Here is a 23,007-nt window from a genome sequence, read left to right as displayed (position 1 = left end):
TGTAACTCCCCAGTCAGTGTGTGTCCGCCTTCCTACAGGCTGACCCTTACTGTCAGCTTCCAGCTGAGCAGACCACTCCCACTCATACCCCATTTTCTGCCAGGGGCATCTTTTTAACTCCTCAGGATATTTTGATCTCAGCCCTTGCCTTGGGAAGAGAATATCACTTCCTTGATTTTACTTTTACAGCTCCCTTTGATTTGATTATGCATTCAGGCAGGTAACAATACAAAACCGAACCGGGAAACAGGGTCACACATAAGATTAATAAGAATAATAAGCCATTTTCCTGACTTGTCACATCATTATCCCCATTTTAGTCACAAAGCAGATCAATGTCTGAGTCAGAAATAGAACTCAGGTGTCCTGACTATGACCCAAGTGGATCATGCTCCTTCTCAATAGTGGAACATCTTTAATGGCAGTAATTGTTTTGCCTGTATTTCTTTGGGGAGTGATGCAAAACACATGGTGAAAGCAACTGCGGGGTAGCTATAGTAATAATGAAAATTCCTTTTTAGCACAGCCTATTTCTAGGTAAAAGGTTTCAAACACAAATGTCTCCAATCTGACATTTGGAAGCTCAAATCAGCACTTAGTATATAAGTAAATACATTTTTTTTGGCTTTTGGCCAAAAGCAAAATTTGGACACCCTAATAAGACCATCATGTTTGAAAACTGGGTTTCCCGCATTTAATACTGACAACATGGATGAGTAATGTCTTCTATTGGACCAGCTTCTGTTGGTGAGAGAGACAAGCTTTTGAGCTTACATGGAACTCTTCTTCAGGTCAGGTCATGTTTAATACTGACAGTTTGTCACAACATCCAAAATAAAACAAGTCTTTTTAATCATCCCTCTATGATGCTCTAATCCTGCTTGCAACATAGAAAATCCTTGATTCTGAACATCTTTTAAAATGTCTTTCTCTGATATTTTTCTGTATATGATATGCTCTTAGAGGGCACAATAGGAGAAGGCCATTTTATACAGAGAGGTAACTAAGCAGTGAACACAGTATAGCTTAGTATTTGATTCTGCATATTTGCAAAATGAAACCTTACAATTTAACACTCAATCCTGTAAAATGCTGAGCCCTCTGGAGCCAGTCCACTGGGCCAGACTACTTAACACCTTGCAGGACCAAGCCCTTAGCAGGCATCACTGATTCTTACCTTTGCTGTCTGTAAAGTTCCGTATACTGAGGATGTCATTAAGATCCTGATAGTGGTTCTGCTTAATGTATGTTGTCTTCTCAGGTGTGTCCTGGAGCTGCATAGTAACCTCTTCTAAATCTTTGTCCAGCTGTAAAACAAAAACACAGTACAAGAAATCTAATGAGTGGGAACTAGGGCTGTCAAGTGATTAAAAAAATAAAATAATCACGATTAATCACACAATTAAAAAAATCATGATTGTGCAATTAATCGCAGAGTTAAACAATAATAGAATACCGTTTATTTAATTTTTTTTGATGTTTTCTACATTTTCAAATATATTGATTTCAATTACAACACAAAATAAAAAGTGTACATTGCTCACGTTATATATTTTTGATTACCAATATTTGCACTGTAAAAACCAAAAAAGATAGCATTTTCATTTCACCTAATACAAGTACTGTAGTGCAATCTCTTTATCATGAAAGTTGAACTTACAAATGTAGAATTATGTACAAAAAAACTGCATTCAAAAATAAAACAATGTAAAACTTTAGAGCCTGCAAGTCTACTCAGTCCTATTTCTTGTTCAGCCAATCGCTCAGATAAACAGGCTTGTCTACATTTGCTGGAGATAATGCTGTCTGCTTCTTGTTCGCAATGTCACCTGAAAGTGATAACAGGTGTTTGCATAGCACTATTGTAGCTGGTTTTGCAAGATATTTACATGCCAGATGTGCTAAAGATTCATATGTCCCTTCATGCTTCAACCACCATTCCAAAGGTAGTCCAGGCTGATGACTGGTTCTGCTCGATAACAATCCAAAGCAGTGTGGACTGACGCATGTTCATTTTCATCATCTGAGTCAGATTTCACCAGCAGAAGGTTGATTTTCTTTTTTGGTGATTTGGGTTCTGTAGTTTTCGCATCAGAGCGTTGCTCTTTGAAGACTTTTGAAAGCATGCTCAACACCTCATCCCTCTCAGATTTTAGAAGGCACTTCAGATTCTTAAATCTTGGGCCGACTGCTGTAGCTATCTTTAGAAATCTCACATGGTACCTTCTTTGCGTTTTGTCAAATCTGCAGTGAAAGTGTTCTTAAAATGAACATGTGCTGAGTCATCTGAGATTATTATAACATGAAATATATTATGTGAATGCCTGGTCTCACTTTCTGATGACATTGTAAATAAGAAGTGGGCACCATTATCTCCCTGTAAATGTAAACAAACTTGTTTGTCTTAGCGATTAGCTGAATGAGAAGTAGGACTTGTAGGCTCTAAAGTTTTGCATTGTTTTGTTTTTTAAGTGCAATTATGTAACAAAAAATCTACATTTGTAACTTACACTTTCATGATAAAGAGGTTGCATTATAGTACTTGTATGAGGTGAATTGAAAAATACTGTCTGTTTTGTTCAGTTTTACAATACAAATATTTGTAATAAAAAATAATGTAAAGCTAGCAGTGTACACTTTGTATTCTGTGTTGCAATTGAAATCACTATATTTGAAAATGTAGAAAAAACATCAAAAAATATTTAATAAATTTCAATTGGTATTCTATTGTTTAACAGTGCGATTAAAAATGCAATTAATTGCAATTAAGTTTTTTAATAGTGATTAATTTTTTTGAGTTCATCACATGAGTTAACTGTTAATCAACAGCCCTAGTGGGAGCCATTAAAAACTCAAGTCACTGCTTCCAGTATCTGCAGTAAATGCATAGCTTTCATAATTAGAATAGCAGACAGCTTGGCATTGCAATTACTGCAGTGTGTCAAATAGTGAGTTTTAATAGAACGCCTATAGTACCTCCAAGTCATGCTAAAGGTACCAAAATGAGTTAAAGTGGAAAGCTGTTCAGATAGGACTCTAAATAGCCAATAATTATGGTTATTTGCTAGAGATAACATACACATGAAAAGAACAAGCTGCTGTGTCATTTAGTACTTTTCATTTTAGTTAAGCAAATTTTACTTCACATGACATTGTCGTCTTGCTGAATAAGAGAGTGAGTCCCTTGACACTGGCATGCCTTGTATGGAAACCTCTTAATTTCATTCACTGCATGTGCATTACAGATGTACTATAGGTGGCTACTACATTGATTTCTACAGCAAGCTGAACGCAGCCCTTTGTAGGAATTCTCAGTTATTTTTACATTTGACCTTGTCTGAGTCAGTGCAGCAGTAATGCACAAATATTCAGTCATTTAGCAGATTCAGTAATCAAATAATATATGAAATGTCAAAATATGTAAAGAGAAAGCATTTAAACAAGAGAATGATATTATCATGTTGTACAGGAGTTAAGACTAGGAGATCATAATGCTGCGTCTGGCTTTCATATTTATGGGAGGGATTCTCTGTGCTGCTCCTGACCCTGTATGCCACTGGGCCAGCGTATGAGACCCTAATGGCACCACAAGGAGCTCGGAGAGAATTCCCCAGTGTAGGGTCTATGCACAAGATGTGTGTTGGGGTGGAATGAGGCATGTTAGAAGAAGCTGAGTGATCTCCATAGTGTACATTGCTATACCAGTTATGGACACTGCAGGGTGCACAGCCCAGGCAGGAAATGCCAGAGCTTAGGTCAGCCCTGGCCTATTTTAAGTTGTGTTGGAAGCAACACTTGCCCATAACCAGCCAGAATCCTGAGAGTGCAAATGTGACCCTTTTCTCCCTGAGCTGCTTTTGTGTCCTGCGCCTCCTGGAGTCATGTCTCACACTCACCCTATGAAAACATTTTCTTATAATAATAACAAAGTAGCACGGACACAATTAACTCATTTGTTTAGTTTTGGCAATTAAAAAAGGAACTTATCCAAACTGTTGCATCATGGATGTGACTATAAAGTCAAGACTACAGGAAGCATTTCATTCTTTTAAATGAGACGATGGGTGAGATAATCTCTTATTGGACCAACTTCTGTTGGTGAAAGACAAGCTTTTGAGCTTACGCAGGATCTGAAGAAGAGCTCTGTGTATGCTCAAATGCTTGTCTCTTTCACAAAGAAGTTGGTTCAATAAAAGATATTACCTCACCCACCTTGCTTCTCTAATATCCTGGGACAAACTACATTTTTTTAAATGCTATCTTCACTCCCTTTTAACCTTCTCAGAGAAACTCCTTTTATGAGGATGTTTTTCTGTAATTCAGCTCTGAGGTGGCATTTTTGGAAGGTTTGAAGAAAATCAAGCTCATCATTTTGGAATGAGAGTTGAGAAAGTTCCATGCTTTCTGTGATTTAAAAATTATTTTCTAACTTTTTAGATCCTTCATAACTCAAACTGACCAACCTGCCAGTCAGCAGGTGGCCATTCAGTGGCTGTTTTTGGTTGACATTGCCCTTGGTACCAGCCTCCAGGCAAGGGGGAAAACATCCTGAACTCTTTGAAAGCATCCTTCAGACTGTAGGAAGAGAGAAGCAAAGACCTCTCCCCAGCAACATGCCTGGAAGATCAAGAGAGAACACTGGCCTGCTGCACTTGCACCATACAGGAATGTATAGAAACAAAGAATGACCTCCCCGAGGGCTAGACTGTGCTAGTAGGTACAGCCCTGAGTAGGGAGTAGAGGAGGGTCTGGATTGTGATTACTCAGGATACTTACAAGGACTCCTTGTACCACTCTCTTTATACAATTTTAGGGACAATCTGTCCCCAGAATTTGATCTGGTTCTAGAACTGAGACTGTAATAATGAATTAAGGTGTGCATTTAACTTTACATTGCTTCTTTAGAAATCTCAGATCCGGAACATGATGAAGGTAAGACGTAGAGGTAGTCACAGGCTTTAATAGAATGAGCCCTCAGTTCTTCTGACACTGGAACTCTTGATTGCTCTTAGCAGGTTTTGGTATCTAGTTTAATCCATATAGACAAAGTCTGAACAGAAAGAACTTCTACTCTTGGACCCCTCTGCAAATGCTATGAAGAACCAGTATGATTTCCAACACGGTTTGTTCCTATTCTGGTAATAGCTAAGTTCTTTTTACATCCAATTTACATAGTCTGGCCTCTCTAGATATACTCAAAGGCTCTGATTGGCAGACTCTGAGCTCGATGCTATAATTCAGATGGAATTCTGACACCATCTTGGGCAACAATTTTAGGATGAATATTTCTTTGTGGAAAAAATGTAACAGGAGAATTTCTTTCCCTCTCTCATTGACCTAACTGCATTAGGAGGGTTATGAATTGGTAGGTACAAATGCAATAACCCTTTTAAGAAAATGTTTTACACGAGGGTGAGTAAAACAGATGTCAATGTCACATGAGAGTGGTAAGCAGAAACTACCACCAGGTGTAATTTAATCATGCAGTAGACAAGCCAGTCTTCATTAAAAATGGCAAGAATTCTAAGATGAAAGGGACGGAGCAGGTGAGTGATGGGAGAAAGCAGAGTTGGGTGGCCAGGATAAGGAGGAACTGCCCTAGGCTGGGCAGGGAGTGGAGCACTGAGCTGGGGAGGTGTCAGTGAGTGACCAGGATGGTCCTGGGGGTGAGGGGCTCAGGGAGAGTTGTGGGCTATTAGATGAGTGGGAGGTGTTGGGGAGGGGTTCAGGGTGAGATATTGGGGATAAGTGGGGGAGATGGGGTGAGTTGTGGGGGCTGTGGGGGAATAGGGGATGTTGGGAAGTGTGGTCAGTAGGGCTGAGGGGTTGGAGTTGTGGTGAGTGGGGTATATATCAGGACTGCTGGGATGTGTGTAGGGCCTGTCACAACAAGCAAGGACTGGTGGAGGATTGTTGGGGCATACGTGGGGTGGAAGGAGAATTCTGGTGTCTGTGTGTGGGGTGGGACACTTTAGGAAGGAGGGGCCCTCCAATTACCATAGTGCACAGTCCCAAAATTCTTTAATCTGACCCTGCTCCTGGCCTTAAACTTCTGTGAATAATTTGTAGTACTAGCTGTGGAATTAGCTTAACTAACAAATGTAAAAGCCGTTTATTCTTCTAAATAAACATTGACACAGCGTTGAGAGATGGTGGTGAAAATGGTTCTGTAGGAAGGTGGGAAGAGAAGATGTGAGGGCAGCTGGCGCTGCACGCCTTTTATAACAGGGAGCAGAATGCCTGGAACTATCACCACTGACTAATTGCTTTAAAGTGGGTCAGGGACTCAGGAGGCTCAGTGGTTAATTCCTACAATGTGGATTTGCTAAGGCAACCAGATAGAGGAGAACCTTGGCTTTCCCTAGTGAGTGCACACTGTGCCATCTGGGTTGAATCAGGCTCCAGGATCAGCTGCAGAAGGGTGACAATGGGAGCAAGAAGAAAAGGAGTACTTGTGGCACCTTAGAGACTAACCAATGTATTTGAGCATAAGCTTTCGTGAGCTACAGCTCACTTCAATACCCTCTTGCTGAATGGGGAGGTAGGGCAGGATACCCACTGCCCTAAAAACCTTACCAAGGACCTTAGGTGGCAGCAGGTCCCCTTGCCAGCTCTCTGAAGACAAAGCTGCTGTGTTTCCCTTAACGTGTTTCCAAGTCAGAAGGGAGACCCACACTTGTTGAATTTTGATATTTGCATTCAGAGACTAGAACACCACACAAGTATTAGGCTATGCTAATAGGAATTTTACAGTATGGAAGTGGCAACCAGGATCAGAGTCACATTTTGCTAGGCACTGTACAGACACAGAGGCACAGAGAGGTGAAGTGACATGCCCAAGGTCATACAACATTTAAGCAGCAGAAATGGGAACAGAATCCAGATGTCCTGATCCACAGCATAGTATCCACTAGACCACCCTACCTCTGCTACCTCAAAATTGGGGTATTGGACCAACTCAGTAAAAGTGGAACTATTACTGGGATGCTGCAAGGGACAATAAAAAATGTCAATATACCATACCTACTCTGAGTCCCATGGTGGTCATGATATAAGGTTTGCACTTACAACTACATCTGTACAACTAGAGGTGTTCAGTCTGTCTACAGGTAGCATAGGAGTTAATGTACCTGTTGTGAATTCTCAGAAATGAGGGAAGTTGCACGTAAAGCTGATACAGGTGTCATCTGTGATATGAAGTGTCTCATCTATATTAGTTTATAAGTATGACAATACTTATGATTTTAATTTTTTCCCCACTTGTTAACCATCTTTCTTTAGAAACACAGGATAAAATTATGAGGTTTTAGTTGAAAAAAATGAGTAAGGTTAAGCTTTGTATGGCTTTACAGCTATGCAAATAAAGTATTTCATCCACAGGACAGATTTATCTGGTTTAGTGTATATAATAAGTGATACCTCTGTGATTTTCATTCTCAAGCGGTGGTTTTCTGACTGCAGTCCTTCTAGCCGAGATGTACTGGCTTGATTGACACTGGTGACTGATGTTGATGTTTTTGAGTCTTCTTTCTTTTGATTTTGAGTGAATTGGAAACGTCTGTTCTGAGTGGCCGCATCAGGATTTGTCCTCAGTGTGATTAACTGAAAGGTTTAAAAGCTGTGAGAAATTCTGCAGAGGATTTTATTTTTATATCAGTTTCTTCTGGGCCCCCAAATAAAAATAATAGAAGGTACACTTTACTTTCCACATGGAGTACAGTTTCTCTGACCATGCAGACTATTTGTCGAGCAATAACCACCTTGCAAGATGAATTGTTCTATTTTTTCCAATTATTGGGAAATGTTTCTTTAAGTTCCAGTTAAATATATTATTTTTAAACTTTACTGCATCATCCCTTGTTAGTTCTTTCATTAATATTTTCATCCTTCAAAGGGAAACATTCAACTTAAAAATCACACTTCTGTCTGAATTTCTTATACCCTATAGTTCCAAGGAATGGGGTGAGCAGAGAGAAGCCCCAGACAGAATGAGAGAGAGAGAGGGGTACCGACAAAGTGAGCACAAGGAATTTAGACAGGGTGGGAGTTTAGCAGCAGGGGAGGAGACTAGGCTCCTTAATTAGCCATTAGTAGACTAAAAAAATGAATAGCCATTCAAATAAATTAAATGCACCACATTTTTTATAAAAGATTAATCTCAAACCTAAAGATAAACCCTAGCAGCCAGTGACAGAGAACCCCACATTTTAAATACAAAGGTAGAAGGTCAGCAGCAGTTTAACAAGGGTGGGGGCTACCCAGTTTACTTCAGAGAGTGCAAACCTATGACTATTTACCAAGTGACATATGTATAAACCCACTTCAAGCCTCTCACGGCCCTCAAGCACAGTATAGCCTGTTAAGGACCAAGCTGATGAACCGGTGGGGCCTACACAGATAGCGAATTAGTTGAAGAGACAACATATAAGGACATGGTAGTGCTGTCCCACCTCAGAGCTGGCTCCCCTCATCCTGCAGTGCAGTTAGGGAAGTCGGTTTCATGAGCCAAAGGACTGGAGGGAAAAACGCCCCTCTTTGGGACCTCCACTTCCGATACAGGTGGAAGAGGCTGATTAGGCACTGAAGTGATCATTCCAGAAGATGGGGTTATAAATAAGAGATGTAGACAGGCTATGGTAATGGGCTACATTTGAAGACAGCAGGTTGTAATTAAGTTAAGCTATTAATGACTATTGTATCCAGCTTTTATAGTTATATTCCCAGACAAAAAAACTGCATTAAGATGGAGTTAAAGTAGAGTCTGAGTAACTTTTTCATGAAGCAGAAAAAATATCACAAAGTTTGAAGTGAACTAAATTCAAATTGGAAATCTTACAGAAAGAGTAATTAATTATCAGAAGAGCTGACCAAGGAATGTGGTGAATTCTGCATCACTTGGGAGTCTTTAATTCAAGATTTGGATGTCTTGCTACAAAGATGTGTTCCACTTCATCCATATGTTAGATTAAATGCAAAAATCAGAAGGTGAAATCTATGGCCAGTGTTATACAAGATGCCAGACTAAAGTATCACAATGGTCCCTTCCAGTCATAAAATTTAACCAATCCTCTGTTGCTCTGTACAGTCATTTTCAGCCATCCAAAGTGGGTGTCAGATGCTACTGACTTAGAAAGATAGTTTTACATCAACTTTGTTCTCACTTTGCACTGGTGTAAAATATTAGGATGCATAAGAAATTGGATTAAAAATACCACAGAAAATGTTTTAGTACCATTATATCAATCAATGCTATGCTGTCATACAGAATGCTATGCTCATTTCTGGTCACCCTATCTCAGAAAGGATATAGCAGAGGAGGGGTTCAGAAATGGGTGATAAAAATAAACAGGCATGGGAAAATTTCTATATGAAGAGAGATTAAAACTATTAGGACTCTTTACTTTAGAAAGGAGATGAGTAAGTGGGGACATGTTAAAGGTATACATGGCAAGAAAAAAGGGACTTTAAAGGCAGCAGATTTAAAACTTGTAATAGGAACAATTTTTGACCCAATTATATTTAACCTATGAAGCTCATTTCCGTGAGATATTAATGGGGCTAACAATGTAATATTAAGAATGATTGGACTTTTATATGGATAAGATGATCTTCCAAAGTTAGGTAGGCAACAATATATTGGATATGAATCTGCGTACTTTGGGGTATAAGGCAACCTATAGGTGAAGAAAAGTTAGGACTAAACTTCCCTCTGATCTAGTTATTCCATTATGAGCTTTCTTGCACTTTCTTCTGAAGCATCTAGTGCTGGCAACAAGTTACTTGACTAGATGGACTGCTGGACTAGTATGGCAATTGCTATGTCCTATATCCTGAGCTAAGATAGTTGAACTGAAAGAAAGTAAAGAGAAAATGGTTTTTCTTTGTTCAGTCGTTTACTTCGTGTATTTGACCATCATCTGTGTAGTCACTGTTTCTCCTGGGCAGTCAGTTACTGCCTTCCAGAAATCACTTACAGATATCAACATAATGACTTTTTAAAATAAGAATTATTTTTTCAAAAATAAATAAATTAAAAAGCCACTTTCAGGGAGACCATCTTTACCTGGTATGCCATAAAGCTGGAATTTTAAAAAGTCGTTAAAGTCACGTGATCGATGTCCCTTTAATTAATGCTCAGTTAAGAAAGGTTGTGATACCCCCATCTACAGGTGCCACAACTTGCCAATGCAGCATGCAGTATCAATACAGCCTCTCTAGTCATACAATTAACTAGCCTGTAATTATATTCTAGAACTGATTTGACTGATTTATTATTTATTTAATTTTAGGGTAGCACAAAAAGGCCACTACCAGGTTGGGCCCCATTTTGTTAGGCACAGTGCAAACACTGTAAATAATAGTCCTTGCCCCCAAAGAGCTTAGCATCTAAAAGACAAGACATAACAGGGGGCAGAGACAAACAAGTGGGCCAGGATGGAGGGAAGGGGAAGCAGGACAACAAACCTAAGACGGTATGCACAGTTTTTAGCCCTTCAGGAGCAGTGATGACAGCACTCTCCCTGACTAGCCACAATTGGGCTTCAGTATTCTGTATATATTATGGCAGAGAGTTCTGAGGAGGGATGTGAAAAAGGACAATTTGGTGGCTTTATGGATTTTCCCTGGGAGCTTGGCAATAAGATAATAGATTGATGGGGTGGGGTTGAGATTTTTTTATGCTCTGAGACATCAGTGCATGTTTGCATTGTGAGTGGAAGGAACCTGAGGAGAGTGAGAAGCTGAGGAGAAGGAGGAGAGAAGGGCTGAGTCTGCCTAAGAGATGGGAAGGGATGGGAGGGCAGGGGCAGGTGGAGGGGTTAGAAGAAAGCAGGGAAGCTGTCTCAGCCTCTGTGATAGGGGAGAGGGAGGAGCATGTGACAGAGTGGTGTGATAGGGATGGTTTCGTCAGATTTTGTCAAGTTGTTTTCCTTTGAAGAAATCAAGAAGATTCTATGGGGAGATATGCATTCATATTCAATTTGTCATTCACCAGCACTCCTAAGTCTCTTGCTTAATGGCTGTGTTTATGAATAGACTCTCAATTTTATGACTATGTTGTAAGTAATTCTTCTGTAGGATCCAGTATAAAAAAGTCAGATTATACAGCCTTAGAGACTGAATTACTCTAACCGCAGAACGCATAAAGTACTACTGGTAAGCTATATGTGACATTCCACCCATGTGTCTCAACCCTCACCTACAGGGACCACTTCTGGAGGAGAATTAGTAGTTCAGTTCCTGCTCCTATTTGTACTTGGTTTATCTGCTGAAAATGCCAATCACTGCCAGATGTGTTGGCAGTTTTGCGGTTTGGACACCTGTTCACTAAGAACTGTTTTTTCTTCTGGCTAGGAACAGATGCCACAAACTTACTTTACATAAGCCACTAAAGAATCATTGACATTTGGTTGTTATTAACCTTAGTTGGATTGGACCTGGTGCCCTAGAAAGGCTCCCATTTCTGAGGCATCCAGTCTCCAACTAACTCTATGAAAGTCCTCCAGGATACACATTTCATTTGTTTGTTTTACTTCAAAATATCAAGTAGATTTCCAAAACGTGAGGTCTTTACTAAGTCAAACTCCCATAGGAATCAATTTCCCTTTGACTCAGATTCTGTTGGACTCACCTTGACTAGCACCTCACTTCACAAGTACCCCACAAGTGAATGGGACTATTTGTGGAGTGACATAAGACTCTGGCTCTTTGTGAATACATTCTGATTCATTCCACCAGTGTGGAATATATTATATATAATAATAAATATACCAGAAGATCTCAAAGATAATAAAAGGCACTTAAATCTTGTGTTTCAGGGCACATCTACATGGGTCAGGAAAGAATTCCTCTCTCCTTCCATCATCAAACTGCACAGTTGGTGAGATGTGTTAGGCTTTTTTGGGAGGGCCCCCCCTTGGACACATCAGATATTGGCCACTAACGTAGGCAGCATCCCAGACTTGATGGACCAATAGTCTGTTTTTATATTATAAATCCTGTGTTCCTATGAGAGTCTATTATGTGGCAAAAAGAACAGGAGTACTTGTGGCACCTTAAAGACTAACAAATGTATTGGAGCATAAGCTTTCGTGGACTACAGCCCACTTCATCAGATGCATAGAATGGAACATATAGATAGATAGATACACTTTGTATGGCAACTTCCAACTTATCTGTATGTATATATGTATCTTCTTACTCTATGTTCCATTCTATGCATCTGATGAAGTGGGCTGTAGTCCCCGAAAGCTTATGCTCTAATACATTTGTTCTTTTTGCGGATACAGACTAACACGGCTGCTACTCTGAAACCTGTTATGTGGCAACCATTCCTGCTGTCTGAGTGCCTCACAGTCCTTAACATATTTATCCTCACAGTACCCCTGAGATGTAGACCAACACTCTTATGGCTGTTTTACCGACAAGGAGCTGAGGCATAGAGGGTATGTCTACACAGCTCGTGGCAGTGAGCCTCCCAGGCTGGGTCGACAGATTTGGGCTTGAAGGGCTCATGCTATTGCACTAAAAGTAGCTGTGTAGGTGTTGTGGCTCAGGCTCTGGGAGCCTAAGGAGAGCAGTGGACTCCACAGCCCAAGCTGCAGCCTGAGCTGGAACTTCAAAGCACTGTGTACACATCTGTTTAAAATGGCAGCACAAACCCCGTGAGGCTGAGTCTGTTGACCCAAGCTGCTGTGGGCTGCGTAGACATATCCAGAGAGATCGAGTAACTTGCCTTAGGTCACATAGCATGTCTGAGGCTCAGCAGAAAATTGAACCCAGGTCTCCTAAGCCTCTGAATAGCACCCTTCCCCTCTTACATTTCTTAAAAGAAGGAACCAGAGACCTATTCAAATTACAGATGCAAATCATTATTTCCCACCGACTTAGTGAGATAGTGAAAGTGTATGCATTAGAAATGTATGTATTCAAGTTCTTGTACATTTTGCTTTATGCATTCATCTCTCTCCAAAATCTCACGGACGTTCACTCCCTCTCCCACTAGGGCTCAGAGATAATTTAATGCATAACAGATTGGCTTGATTTAGAAATCTCACATATTCCTCTTGCTTGTAGGAGAAATGAAATTAATATAGAATTACCATACAAACATCAAGTAACAATGTAAGTACTAGCATAAATGAATTCACTTACCTTAGGTACAAAAACAAGGCAGAGTGTAATGGTACTGCAGAATATAATGACTAAAGCAACAATGCAGAATTGAACATTGGGCTGGTCCCGAGTGAGGAATGAAACTGCAGCTCCAATAATACACATGATCCCCACGTTGTATACGCTCATCCCGATGTATTTGCTGTCATTCAAAGCAGGAATGCTGACATTTCGAGTCTCCCATGCTAAAAAACAACCAAATAACTGAAATGGCAAAAAGAAAAGGAAAAAAGGTCACTGTTATAACACAATACCACTAGTTTACATGAATCAAAAAAGTAGTTTTTATTACAAACTGTTATATATTTGGGTATGGTATTTCTCTATGAGCAGTTTATGGATTGTTGACAGATCAATACAGCATTAGGAACCAGAGATACGAATGTGCACAGCACACGATATCTAATTCAAAATACACTAACTTCTATCAGTAACTACAAAAATTAGATTTATACTGCTAATCCAACTCTCAAGAGATAAATGTGAAAACTATATTAGCAATCAGAAGAGATGGGACTGAACTTCCCCAAAGTTCAGGGTAGTTTGAATCTAGGCCCATCTTTAGCCATCAGTAAAGAAATATCATTACTGCTTTCATTCAAGGATTTCATTAAAACCCAAAGGCTGAAATTCTGCAGCCTTCCCCTGTTGCTAGTTAACGTAGCTAATCTGGTAGCTCAAGTAGTAGCAGTCTGTGCTGCAATGTCCTTGATGATGATGGGCTGTGGAGGCTTACAGTTACAGTTCTGACCATGTAATTAAAAAGTGTCTTATAATGCATATGCATAAGGGGGCTGAATGAAGGTTGCAGAGAAAACCTTAATATGAAGATTGATTACCTGTATCCAGTTCTTCAAAATGGACTCTGAATATTCATACTCTTGAATATGTGCTGACTGGTGTCACTGAATGGTGCAATCTTCCACTAGCAGTGCCTAGTCAAACACTCGCATGCCCCTTTCTGCCCCTACCCTCAGCCACCGAGCATTATTCTGAGAACGAGGCTATCAAAGGGAGAGAGGCAGCGGTTACCACCTCAGTTCCTTCCACTACTAATGCTGAGCCAGTAGAAAACAGGACCCCACAAAACAGAGGGAGGGCAGGGCATGTGAATATGCTGAATCCATCTCAAAGAATCTCAGCTACTGGTAAGTAACGTTAATTTCTTCTTTGACTGTCCTCTGCATAGTCCCTCTCCTGGTATAGTTTAGTCCATAGTATGCATTTTAAATTTAATGGTGGGTATGCAGCCCTAACTAAACAAGGACTGAAGCACAGATTTGCCAACTGTGCATCTGACCATATATAACCAATAATGTTTAATGAATGTGTTTTGACTCCACATGGCTGCTGTACAGACTTCTAGTAGTAGAACATGTCTCCAACACTCCACTAGGGTGATGGCAGCATTGGTGGGGTGTGCTTACAGCAGAAGAGTGAGAGATTGTGATGCACTCTCATAACTTTCTATTATGCCCTGTCTGACCCATCTTGATTATGTTTGTGCTGATGCAAGATTTCCTATATAGTTACCAGCATACGAAACAAGCAATTTATGCAAAGACCTAAAGTCCTTGTTCCTATTGAAACAGAATGATAAAACTCTTTTTGCATCTAAACAATGCAGCTTTGATTTGCTTTTACTCAAATGAGGTCTGGGAAGAAACACTGGCAGACTAATGGACTGACTGACATGGAACTCAAGTGATTTTTTTTGGTATGAATCTAGGATATGGATGAAGGTCATAAATAGAATGCCAGCCATTAAGGCATGAAGTTTACTAATCTTCCAACCTGATATTATTTCTATAATAAAAGCAGCCTTAATAGACAAAATAAGGAACATGAAGAAAAAGCCTCGAAGGATGGAGACATAAGCTGTGATTGTAAAGTCCAATGGTGCAATAGAACCTCTTACTGGGAGGTACAAATTTAGTAATCCTTTAAAAAACTTTTAACATCATCATGTGAAAATATTGCTTTGAATATGAGAAGTTGCTGTTGCAGCTACACATACTTTTAAATACTTTAAATATGTTTTAAATATAACAATTACTCTAATACAGTTTGAATAGGGGCTGACACAGGATTTATATCCCTATCAGATAGCCACGGCAAAAATCTTTTCCATTTTGACTTATAATAACTTGTCTCTTGAGAAACGTTGCTACTATGGACAGACATTTGGTAAAGAGATGGGATCCTGAGGAAAGGCCAAAAGGGGAGAACGCTGAACTGGAAATGGTCCTACCCTATGGCAAAATGAAGGTACTTCCGGTGTGATGGTCTTATTGAAATATGAAAAGAAGCTTCTTTGAGATGGAGAGCAGTAAAGCAATCTAGAGAAGACAGGGAAGGAATAATGGAAACTAGAGTCAACATTCTGAAATGCATCCATCAAAAACACTTGTTTAGTTTCCTTAGATCCAAGATGGGATGAAGTCCTCCATTTTTCTTTGGAAATGGGAAATAGCAGGAATAGAACCCTTGATTCCTGAAATTTATTGGAACCTCCTCTATTGCTCCCTTTGTTTACAGAGAATTGATTTCCTATCTTAACACAGTCATGAGAAGCGTACCCGAAAAAGGAGGGTGTGGGAAGTTGGTTTGGGGTGAGTGTGTTGAACTGGATGGAGAAACTGTTCTTTATAATGTAAGAACCCATCTTTCTGTGATGCTCTTTAGCCAGTTGCTCTAATATTGGCTTAAACAGTCTCCAATTGTAAGGGAAATAGAAGCCAAGATTGGTTTGCTGCCCTGAATACCACTCCAAACCTGCATCAGCAGGCAAAGAAATGGTTGTGGACAAAGTCTTCTGCTTCATTCTGGCTTTAAATAGTAATCTCTTATATGACTGAGACGTAGCAGTTATTGCTGCTGTTGGTAGTGATGTCTACCTTTGTTGAAATAAGAAGGTAGGTAGTTAGCTATTCAGATGTTTAGAGAGGAAGAAGAGATTAGCTTTCTTCCTAGAGAATCTAGTCTTTTCCCTTCTCTATTGCTAGGAGTAGAATGTACCTCCTGATCTTGATCTTTGCATTGTTGCCACCACTACTAGAGAATTTGGTGAAGGATGTCCATGAAAAAAAGAAAATTCTACATATGGAATCTGGTAAAGCTTATCTATCTTGTTTGCAATTGGCTGTCAAGACAATGGGTATTCCATATTAATTTTGCCGGTTGCCATACTCTCTCCAACAGTGGCAGAGAAACTTTATTTGTAGAAGTATTTCCAGATATATCAAAAATGGGATGCACAGTTTCTTTTAGTGAAAATGAAGGTTATTTCAATGTAGAAACCATTCTGCTGATTAATTCCTGGGAATGAATGGCATCCTCTGAAGGAGAAGGAGTTGAGGCTACTCCCACATTTTTGTCTGGAGAGGATTCACCCACAGGTTCCTGGTCATGGGAAAGATGTCTGTAGAGAAACCTCTACCTTCTCCTCTTCATCATATAATTCATCATTAATTAGAGTAGGGGACTTGTATCCCATCACTGGATCCATTAGTGTAGGATCCAAATGTCTTGGATTGGAATGTGCTCAAGCGGATGTGTCCGATCCATATAACTTGGATCTGGATGTCACAGATGCAGAAAGACCTCACCAGATTGATGGTGAACAGAAGGCCTGGCCCTGGATGGAAGTTGATATGGAAGGTCTGGAGCTGACCAGTAAGGTCAAGGAATTCATGGAGGCACTTGCCAGTCCTGCCAATTTTGAAAGTTTGGTATCATGGCAGAACCAGGGGGATACCTGGGATTGTCGTAGTCTGTGTCCAATGGAGGTCTCTGAGATTGTGGTTCCGGATTATCCATTGGATCCAGTTCGTCTGAATGTGGATCTGAGCCTAGATCTGACAACAAAATTATTTGGGTGGGGGGACTACTGAGAGCAGTAGTCTTAACATGGACATTGGAGAAATCATCTGAGGAGAGTCCGAAGGTGTCTTGGGGGGTGGAGGTAACATCGTCAATGGGACATCTGATTTCTTTTTCTTGTGAGAGTGTGGGGATGGATTCCTGTCCAATCTTCTTTTCACTGTTGCTATCATAGAATCCACTGGAATTGATTAGTGTGGTTCTGCAGACACTTGTATGTCTGCTGCATTTGATTTGGTGAGTCTCCAGACAGGTGTTTAGTCTTTGCTTTTTTCTTCCTTGGAACCGAGGGCTCTGGCTCCATGGAAGTTCTTGGCATCAATTGTTTACCTTCCATGTCTGATTTCCTTGATACTGGTACCTTCTTTGGTATGGGGGGGAGGGGTGTGGTCAGATGACTTTGTTACCAAGTGTTCAGTTTCTTTAGAACTGGAGTTTGTTGCTGAGAAGGATGGCTTATGTTCAAAATTCTTCCTGGAAACAGAAGGGCTCAGAGCTCACCCAGGCCTCATGTTTTTATCTTCCAGAGCCTTAGGAACTAAAGATCTGGAGGTTCTTGCTGACAAGACTTCTTGTAGAAGGAAGGCTTGGAGTCTCTTCTGCTTCTCCTTTCTGGCTTGCAGTGTGAAAGTGCTGCAGATTGAACAACAGGAAGGAGAATGTCCTTCTGCTAAGCACTTCAGGCAGCAAGCATGGGAGTCCACATCTAGGTAAACTGCCAGACACATCTCTTAAATCTATGCTTCCTGCTCTTCACATCCACCACAAGAACAACGAAAACTAATACTAACAATAAACATATATTATCTATAAAACAACCACCAAGGCACTGTAACTATCTGTCTAAAGAATCTTGATTTGTAGAAGGCTCATGACTGTGTTAGCAGTGGAAGGAACTGAGGTGGTAACCACTGCTGTGCCCCCTTTTATAGTCACACCCTCAGAATGTGCTCAGAGGTTGAGGGTGGGTGCAAAGAGGAGGATACAAGTGATTGACTAAGCACTACTAGTAGAAGGCTGCACCGTTCAATGGCACTGGTTGGTGCATATCCAAGAATGGGAATATTCAGAGGACACGCCAAGAAGAAACTGGCATTTCCTAACTTTTGAGTGCTTAACTTTGCATCCCTAATTATGTCCTTTTAACACTGTTCTTGTTTGTATTTAAAAATAGAATAATAAACACCTGCATGTTCATAATCAGAGAGAGTTGGTATTGTTACGATGACAATGTTCAATACCACTGTTACTACACGAATACAATTACAATATCGAGTTACTATATTAGTTCCAAGCCAGAATCCTGTAACTTTAATGAAGAGAGTTAGTGGACAGTACATGCTTTGCAACCTGTGACACGTCAGGATTTCTAACATCTCCTGCTACAATCATTACTAATTACATATTTAGAATTTTTATTGAAATATGAAGATTCCTTTCTAAAAAGCATTAGTCTGGGAATACAGCCAACAAACAAAAATGATGCCAGCATTTACTACAAAGGCAGTTATAAAGAAATCAAAAACATCAATTATCTCTGAAAAATTGATTTGAATAGGGTTGTGGGAGTTGTGGTTTGACCCATCCTCACTTATAACTGAGCACAGCATGTAAAGCAGTTAAATATCCTCTAGCTCAATAGGAAAATACTTAATTTCTATGAAAACCAAAGAAAGGGAAAAGGTTTGGGTGCAAATGTGTTTCTTTCACAATTGTATGTTATAATTTGGGGAGTTTATTCCTACTTCTCATTGGCATTTATGACAAAATACTTCTCTCTGGGAGAAATCCTTTTTTTAAAAGAACCACAACTAATTATGGCCAGGGCGGTATTGAAACGGGCAAAGCAAAGAGAGTTGCCTTTGGCCTCCTGAGAGGACAGTAATGGTTGTTGCAACGGTTCTTGTTTGCCAATAAAAGTGACTGACTGTACTGAGTCCAGCAAAGAATCTACCGGGTTCTACACCCAGGCTACCGAACTGGTGATCTGGTGAGAACACATTGCTCTTCTTTTTTCCCATTTGCCCTCACCATGCTGCCTCCTTCCTTCCCAAGTGAAGAAGCCAAATTGGGGAAGGGTAGTAAAGACTGTGAGAATCCTGCCACACTCTAAAATGCCATTTTTGAAGTTAAGATTGGGATCACGAGCTGCTAGTGAAAGATAAAGTCTGCAATTTACTGACAATTCCCATGAAAATTATGTGCCTAGCCACTTTTGAAAATCCCTCTTAATGCTTATCTGCATAGTTAGGCACCTAAATATCTTTAAAAATCTGCCCTCTTTGGTTCAATAGGTCCAGAGCTTGTTGATCTTCAGAACATGTTGCAAGGTCTACTTTGGATCTTCTCTGATGATGCGGGTGGGGTGTAAAAGGCTGGTTTTCCCTTCTTGGTTTGTGGGTTGGAACGTTCTGTAATTCCTCTTTTTGACATTATATTGATTTGGGCTATTATCTTTATCTGTGTTTTTAAATTATAGTGTCAGTGTACTTAGAGAAACTGTGACTGTACAAATTGGAAAATAAAATAAAAAAAACCTCTGAAGGAAATGGGGTTACAGCACTATACCTGAAAGGAGAATCTGGGCCATTAACAGAAATTCACTGCAAACTGCTGGAGGATAACAGGACTGTGAGCAATACACAACATGGATTTATAAGGTTTAACTGACAAACTTGATTTTTTTTTATAGAATTACAAAATTTGTGGATGACGGAGATCCAGTAGAGGCACTATAGCTTCAGTGTAGCAAAGCATTTAATGCTGCCTCTCAAACCTACACTTGCAAAATCATTTCCATTACCTTATCACAAGTACTGTCACACAGAGTCCAGTGTGTTGTGATAAATGTTAATGTACGGAATTGTAAAGGGCATCTGCTGGGGTACTGCAAGAACTAGTGTTAGGTACAGACTTATTTAACATCTTATTTAACAGTGATCTTGAAGAGGAAGTAGAGAACTTCTGTCTTATCTGTCCGTTTCTTTTCCTTAAGAACGGAATGCCTGCAGAGCTATTACGTAGCCATGTTAGTCTCAGGATATAAGAGAGACAAGGCAGGTGAGATAATATCTTTTATTGGACCAAGTTGTGTTGGGGGAAGGGACAAGCTTTTGAGCTTTGCAGAGTTCTTCTTCAGGTCTGGAGAAGGTAACCAGAGTGTCTGAGCTAAACATGAGGTGGGACAGATTGTTAAGCATAAGGAGTTCCTACATGTTGTAGGAGACCTCTTAAACTGAAGTGGGCAATTAAAGGTTGGCAGGTAGGGGTGTTCTTAACTGTTGTAATGAGCCATAAAATCAGTGTCGCTAATAAGTCCATGCAGATCTATTACCCTCTCACTGATTTGTTGGAGGGAGCTGAAACTGTTAATCACAGTGAGCCCTGGGCTGTGGGGCCTGCTGACCTACTTCCAGCAGCAAGAATTCTTCCATAGCCATTATATTTAATAATGTAATAACACTTATAATGAACATAGGTACTATGTGCACATAGGAATTTTTTTTCCTGAATGAATCCCTGAGTATGATCTGAACAATTCTTTGCTTAAATACCCGTTTGATTGTCCCACATGTTTCCTTTGAGAGGCATGTCTGTTTATCCTCTGCACAAGGGATATGAGTAGGAGTGAGGAAAAAATATAACAAAGGAAGGTCACAATGAGGATATCAGAAGCATAGAAAAACAACAGAAAAGCTGGCTACTATCCCGCCAAAAGTCAGGCCTGTCAATAATTGGAGGTCTGTGTTGTCACAGCTTTGGAAACTCTGCATATTAGACCAGGCTGCCGCTTTGCAGATTTCACTAGCTGTTTACAATTTGTATTGTAATAGACCCTGGAGGCCACTCTCAGGGATCAGGGCCCTATTGTGCTATTTAGAGACACAGAGCAAAAAGTTGCTCTCTACCTCAAAGACCCTACGGCTCTTTTCCTTCGGCTGGGATGCTTGGTTAGTTTTTTCTTTCCTAAAATCAAGACACTGGGAGTTTTTGACCTGCGGACATTTCACAGTCTTAAGTCACTGTAAAAATGGAACTGTAGTATTCCACATTTATTGTCTCTTGGTGACTCAAAATTAAAAATTATTTTACAAATAACACCAAAGAACTGGTTGAAATTTTTTCACTAATTTTTTTTCAACAAAAATAGTGTTTTGAGCAAAACAAAAAAAATTGAAATTTATTTTGTTTGAAATTTTCATTCTTTGAAATAAAATATTTTTTGGAAAATCAAAAGGGTTTGTTTTCAGTTCTTCATTGAAAAAAGAACATTTTCATTGGAGAATTAGGAAAAAACAAATAAAAAATTTCCTGTGAAAAACAATTTGCAGTTTTCAACCAGATCTATAAAAGATGGTTTTTCTAAATACCACCACCTCAAACTCAGTCATGAAATTGAAGGACAAGCTGTGTTCTTTCAGGCTTCACGTCATCACCAATAACAGATTCTGTAGTCAGAACTTTGTTAACTCTTCTGTTGCTGATGTCTGAGCCAGAAATGTATCCAGCTCACTCTCCCAGATTTGTGTTTATGTTCAGTTCTAAACCAAAGTATTGCTTAGTTCTTGCAGGCATGTAGCCAAATATGAGTTGGAATACACAATGTAGGTGAAATTCACCCATTGGGGGAGGCACGCACATAAAGCCCAAAACTCCCACTACTGTCTTGCATAGGGGGTGCTGGTAGAGCAGCTGCATAGGCCTGTGGACAGGAGGCTACATTAACCCTGAAAGTTATTTAAATAAAACTTCCCACTTCATACCCTAGACTTCCAGCCCGCATAGATTGTAACAGCTTTTCCTTCCTTGTTACTGTGCAGACTGGGTCTTTCATCCCTGGATCCTTACTGCTCTTCCCTAACAGCTTTATAACAACTGAACTAAACCTGTGGCAAGCAAACACCCTTTAGACAACCGCTACCTCCTACAACTTCACATTATTTCTAGTATGGTTTCCAAAGGTTAGATTACAAGATTTTTAAAGTGATCTTTAAAGCACTTCTGGCACACACATACTATCAGTTTAAAATGTTAACAAATATATAGTTTATTTTATTGTAATAGATTATATATTTTTGCTAAATGAAATTAATGCCACAATGGAAAACAAATATGTGAGACCCTATTACAACCTTCTGCAGCTTCCCAAACTTGTTTTGACAGTTTTCCTGTGGTTCAGGTTGTAGGGGATTTATCCTACAAATCCATATACCCTAATGTATTTTTTTCACATCCTAAAATACCACCATTTGTATACTATTAAAGAAATGTGTAGATCTGGTACCAGTTGATGTAAAAATCCCACAATCCATAAAAAGCAAAATAAAAAAAAAAGTTGTAAGGTGGAACATCCAGGATGGTGCTGTATTCACTGCATGCACAAGTTTAAATAGGGTAAAGGATAAATAAGCCATTTTCCTCTTGTGGGTATTTTCTTTGGCTACCAAAGCACTGGGGAAATAAGGAAAGCAAATCCATTCAAAATCACAGGTATTAAGAAAGGTTAACTAGGACTCAGGTTGTTTACCTTATTCTTTTACAGTACAAATTGATTCCTCAATGTACAGGTTAATCAAAAGTATCCAGATTACTCATTTATGAATTAAGTTTGGAGAGTAAAAATGAATGGGCCAGATTCTGAACAGTACTGCAGGGGTAGGAAAGCAGGCCACATGTGCAAAAGCAGTAATAGAGAGCTGTGCAATGGGCATGTATATCAGACGCATTCTCAGCCAGTGCAGTCTGCACAGGGAAATTTATGTGGCTATTATCAGGGAGGCATGCCGGCTGTGAGAAAAATAGTGTGTATGGGGATACAGATCTTATATAAACTTTAAACCTTTTATTTCTAAAATGGGTTTCATCTGGATAGGTTTTAAAGTAACTTTTTTTCTATCAAGATATAGATTCCAGAAGACACGCTGTTGATTTACAGCATAATTCCAAAATAGA

At 39.7% G+C, this 23,007-nt stretch overlaps 1 protein-coding gene across 2 annotated transcripts in view; it reads right to left on the bottom strand.

The window, feature by feature from the left end:
- Positions 1–23,007, bottom strand: part of GABBR2 (gamma-aminobutyric acid type B receptor subunit 2) — an 842,917-nt gene that overhangs the window by 28,877 nt on the left and 791,033 nt on the right. For both annotated transcript variants that reach the window (XM_073332465.1, XM_073332464.1), the window contains 3 exons: positions 13,153–13,377; positions 7,420–7,602; positions 1,178–1,307 (listed from right to left, as the gene is read on the bottom strand). In XM_073332465.1, the coding sequence (XP_073188566.1) occupies positions 1,178–1,307; positions 7,420–7,602; positions 13,153–13,377 (538 nt within the window). The remainder of the gene's footprint in view (positions 1–1,177; positions 1,308–7,419; positions 7,603–13,152; positions 13,378–23,007) is intronic.

This window comes from Lepidochelys kempii, chromosome 2 (genome assembly GCF_965140265.1).
Source record: "Lepidochelys kempii isolate rLepKem1 chromosome 2, rLepKem1.hap2, whole genome shotgun sequence".
NCBI classification, from domain to species: domain Eukaryota; kingdom Metazoa; phylum Chordata; order Testudines; family Cheloniidae; genus Lepidochelys; species Lepidochelys kempii.
The sequence above is the reverse complement of the archived record's forward strand: the minus strand, read 5'-3'. Positions and strand labels throughout refer to the sequence as shown.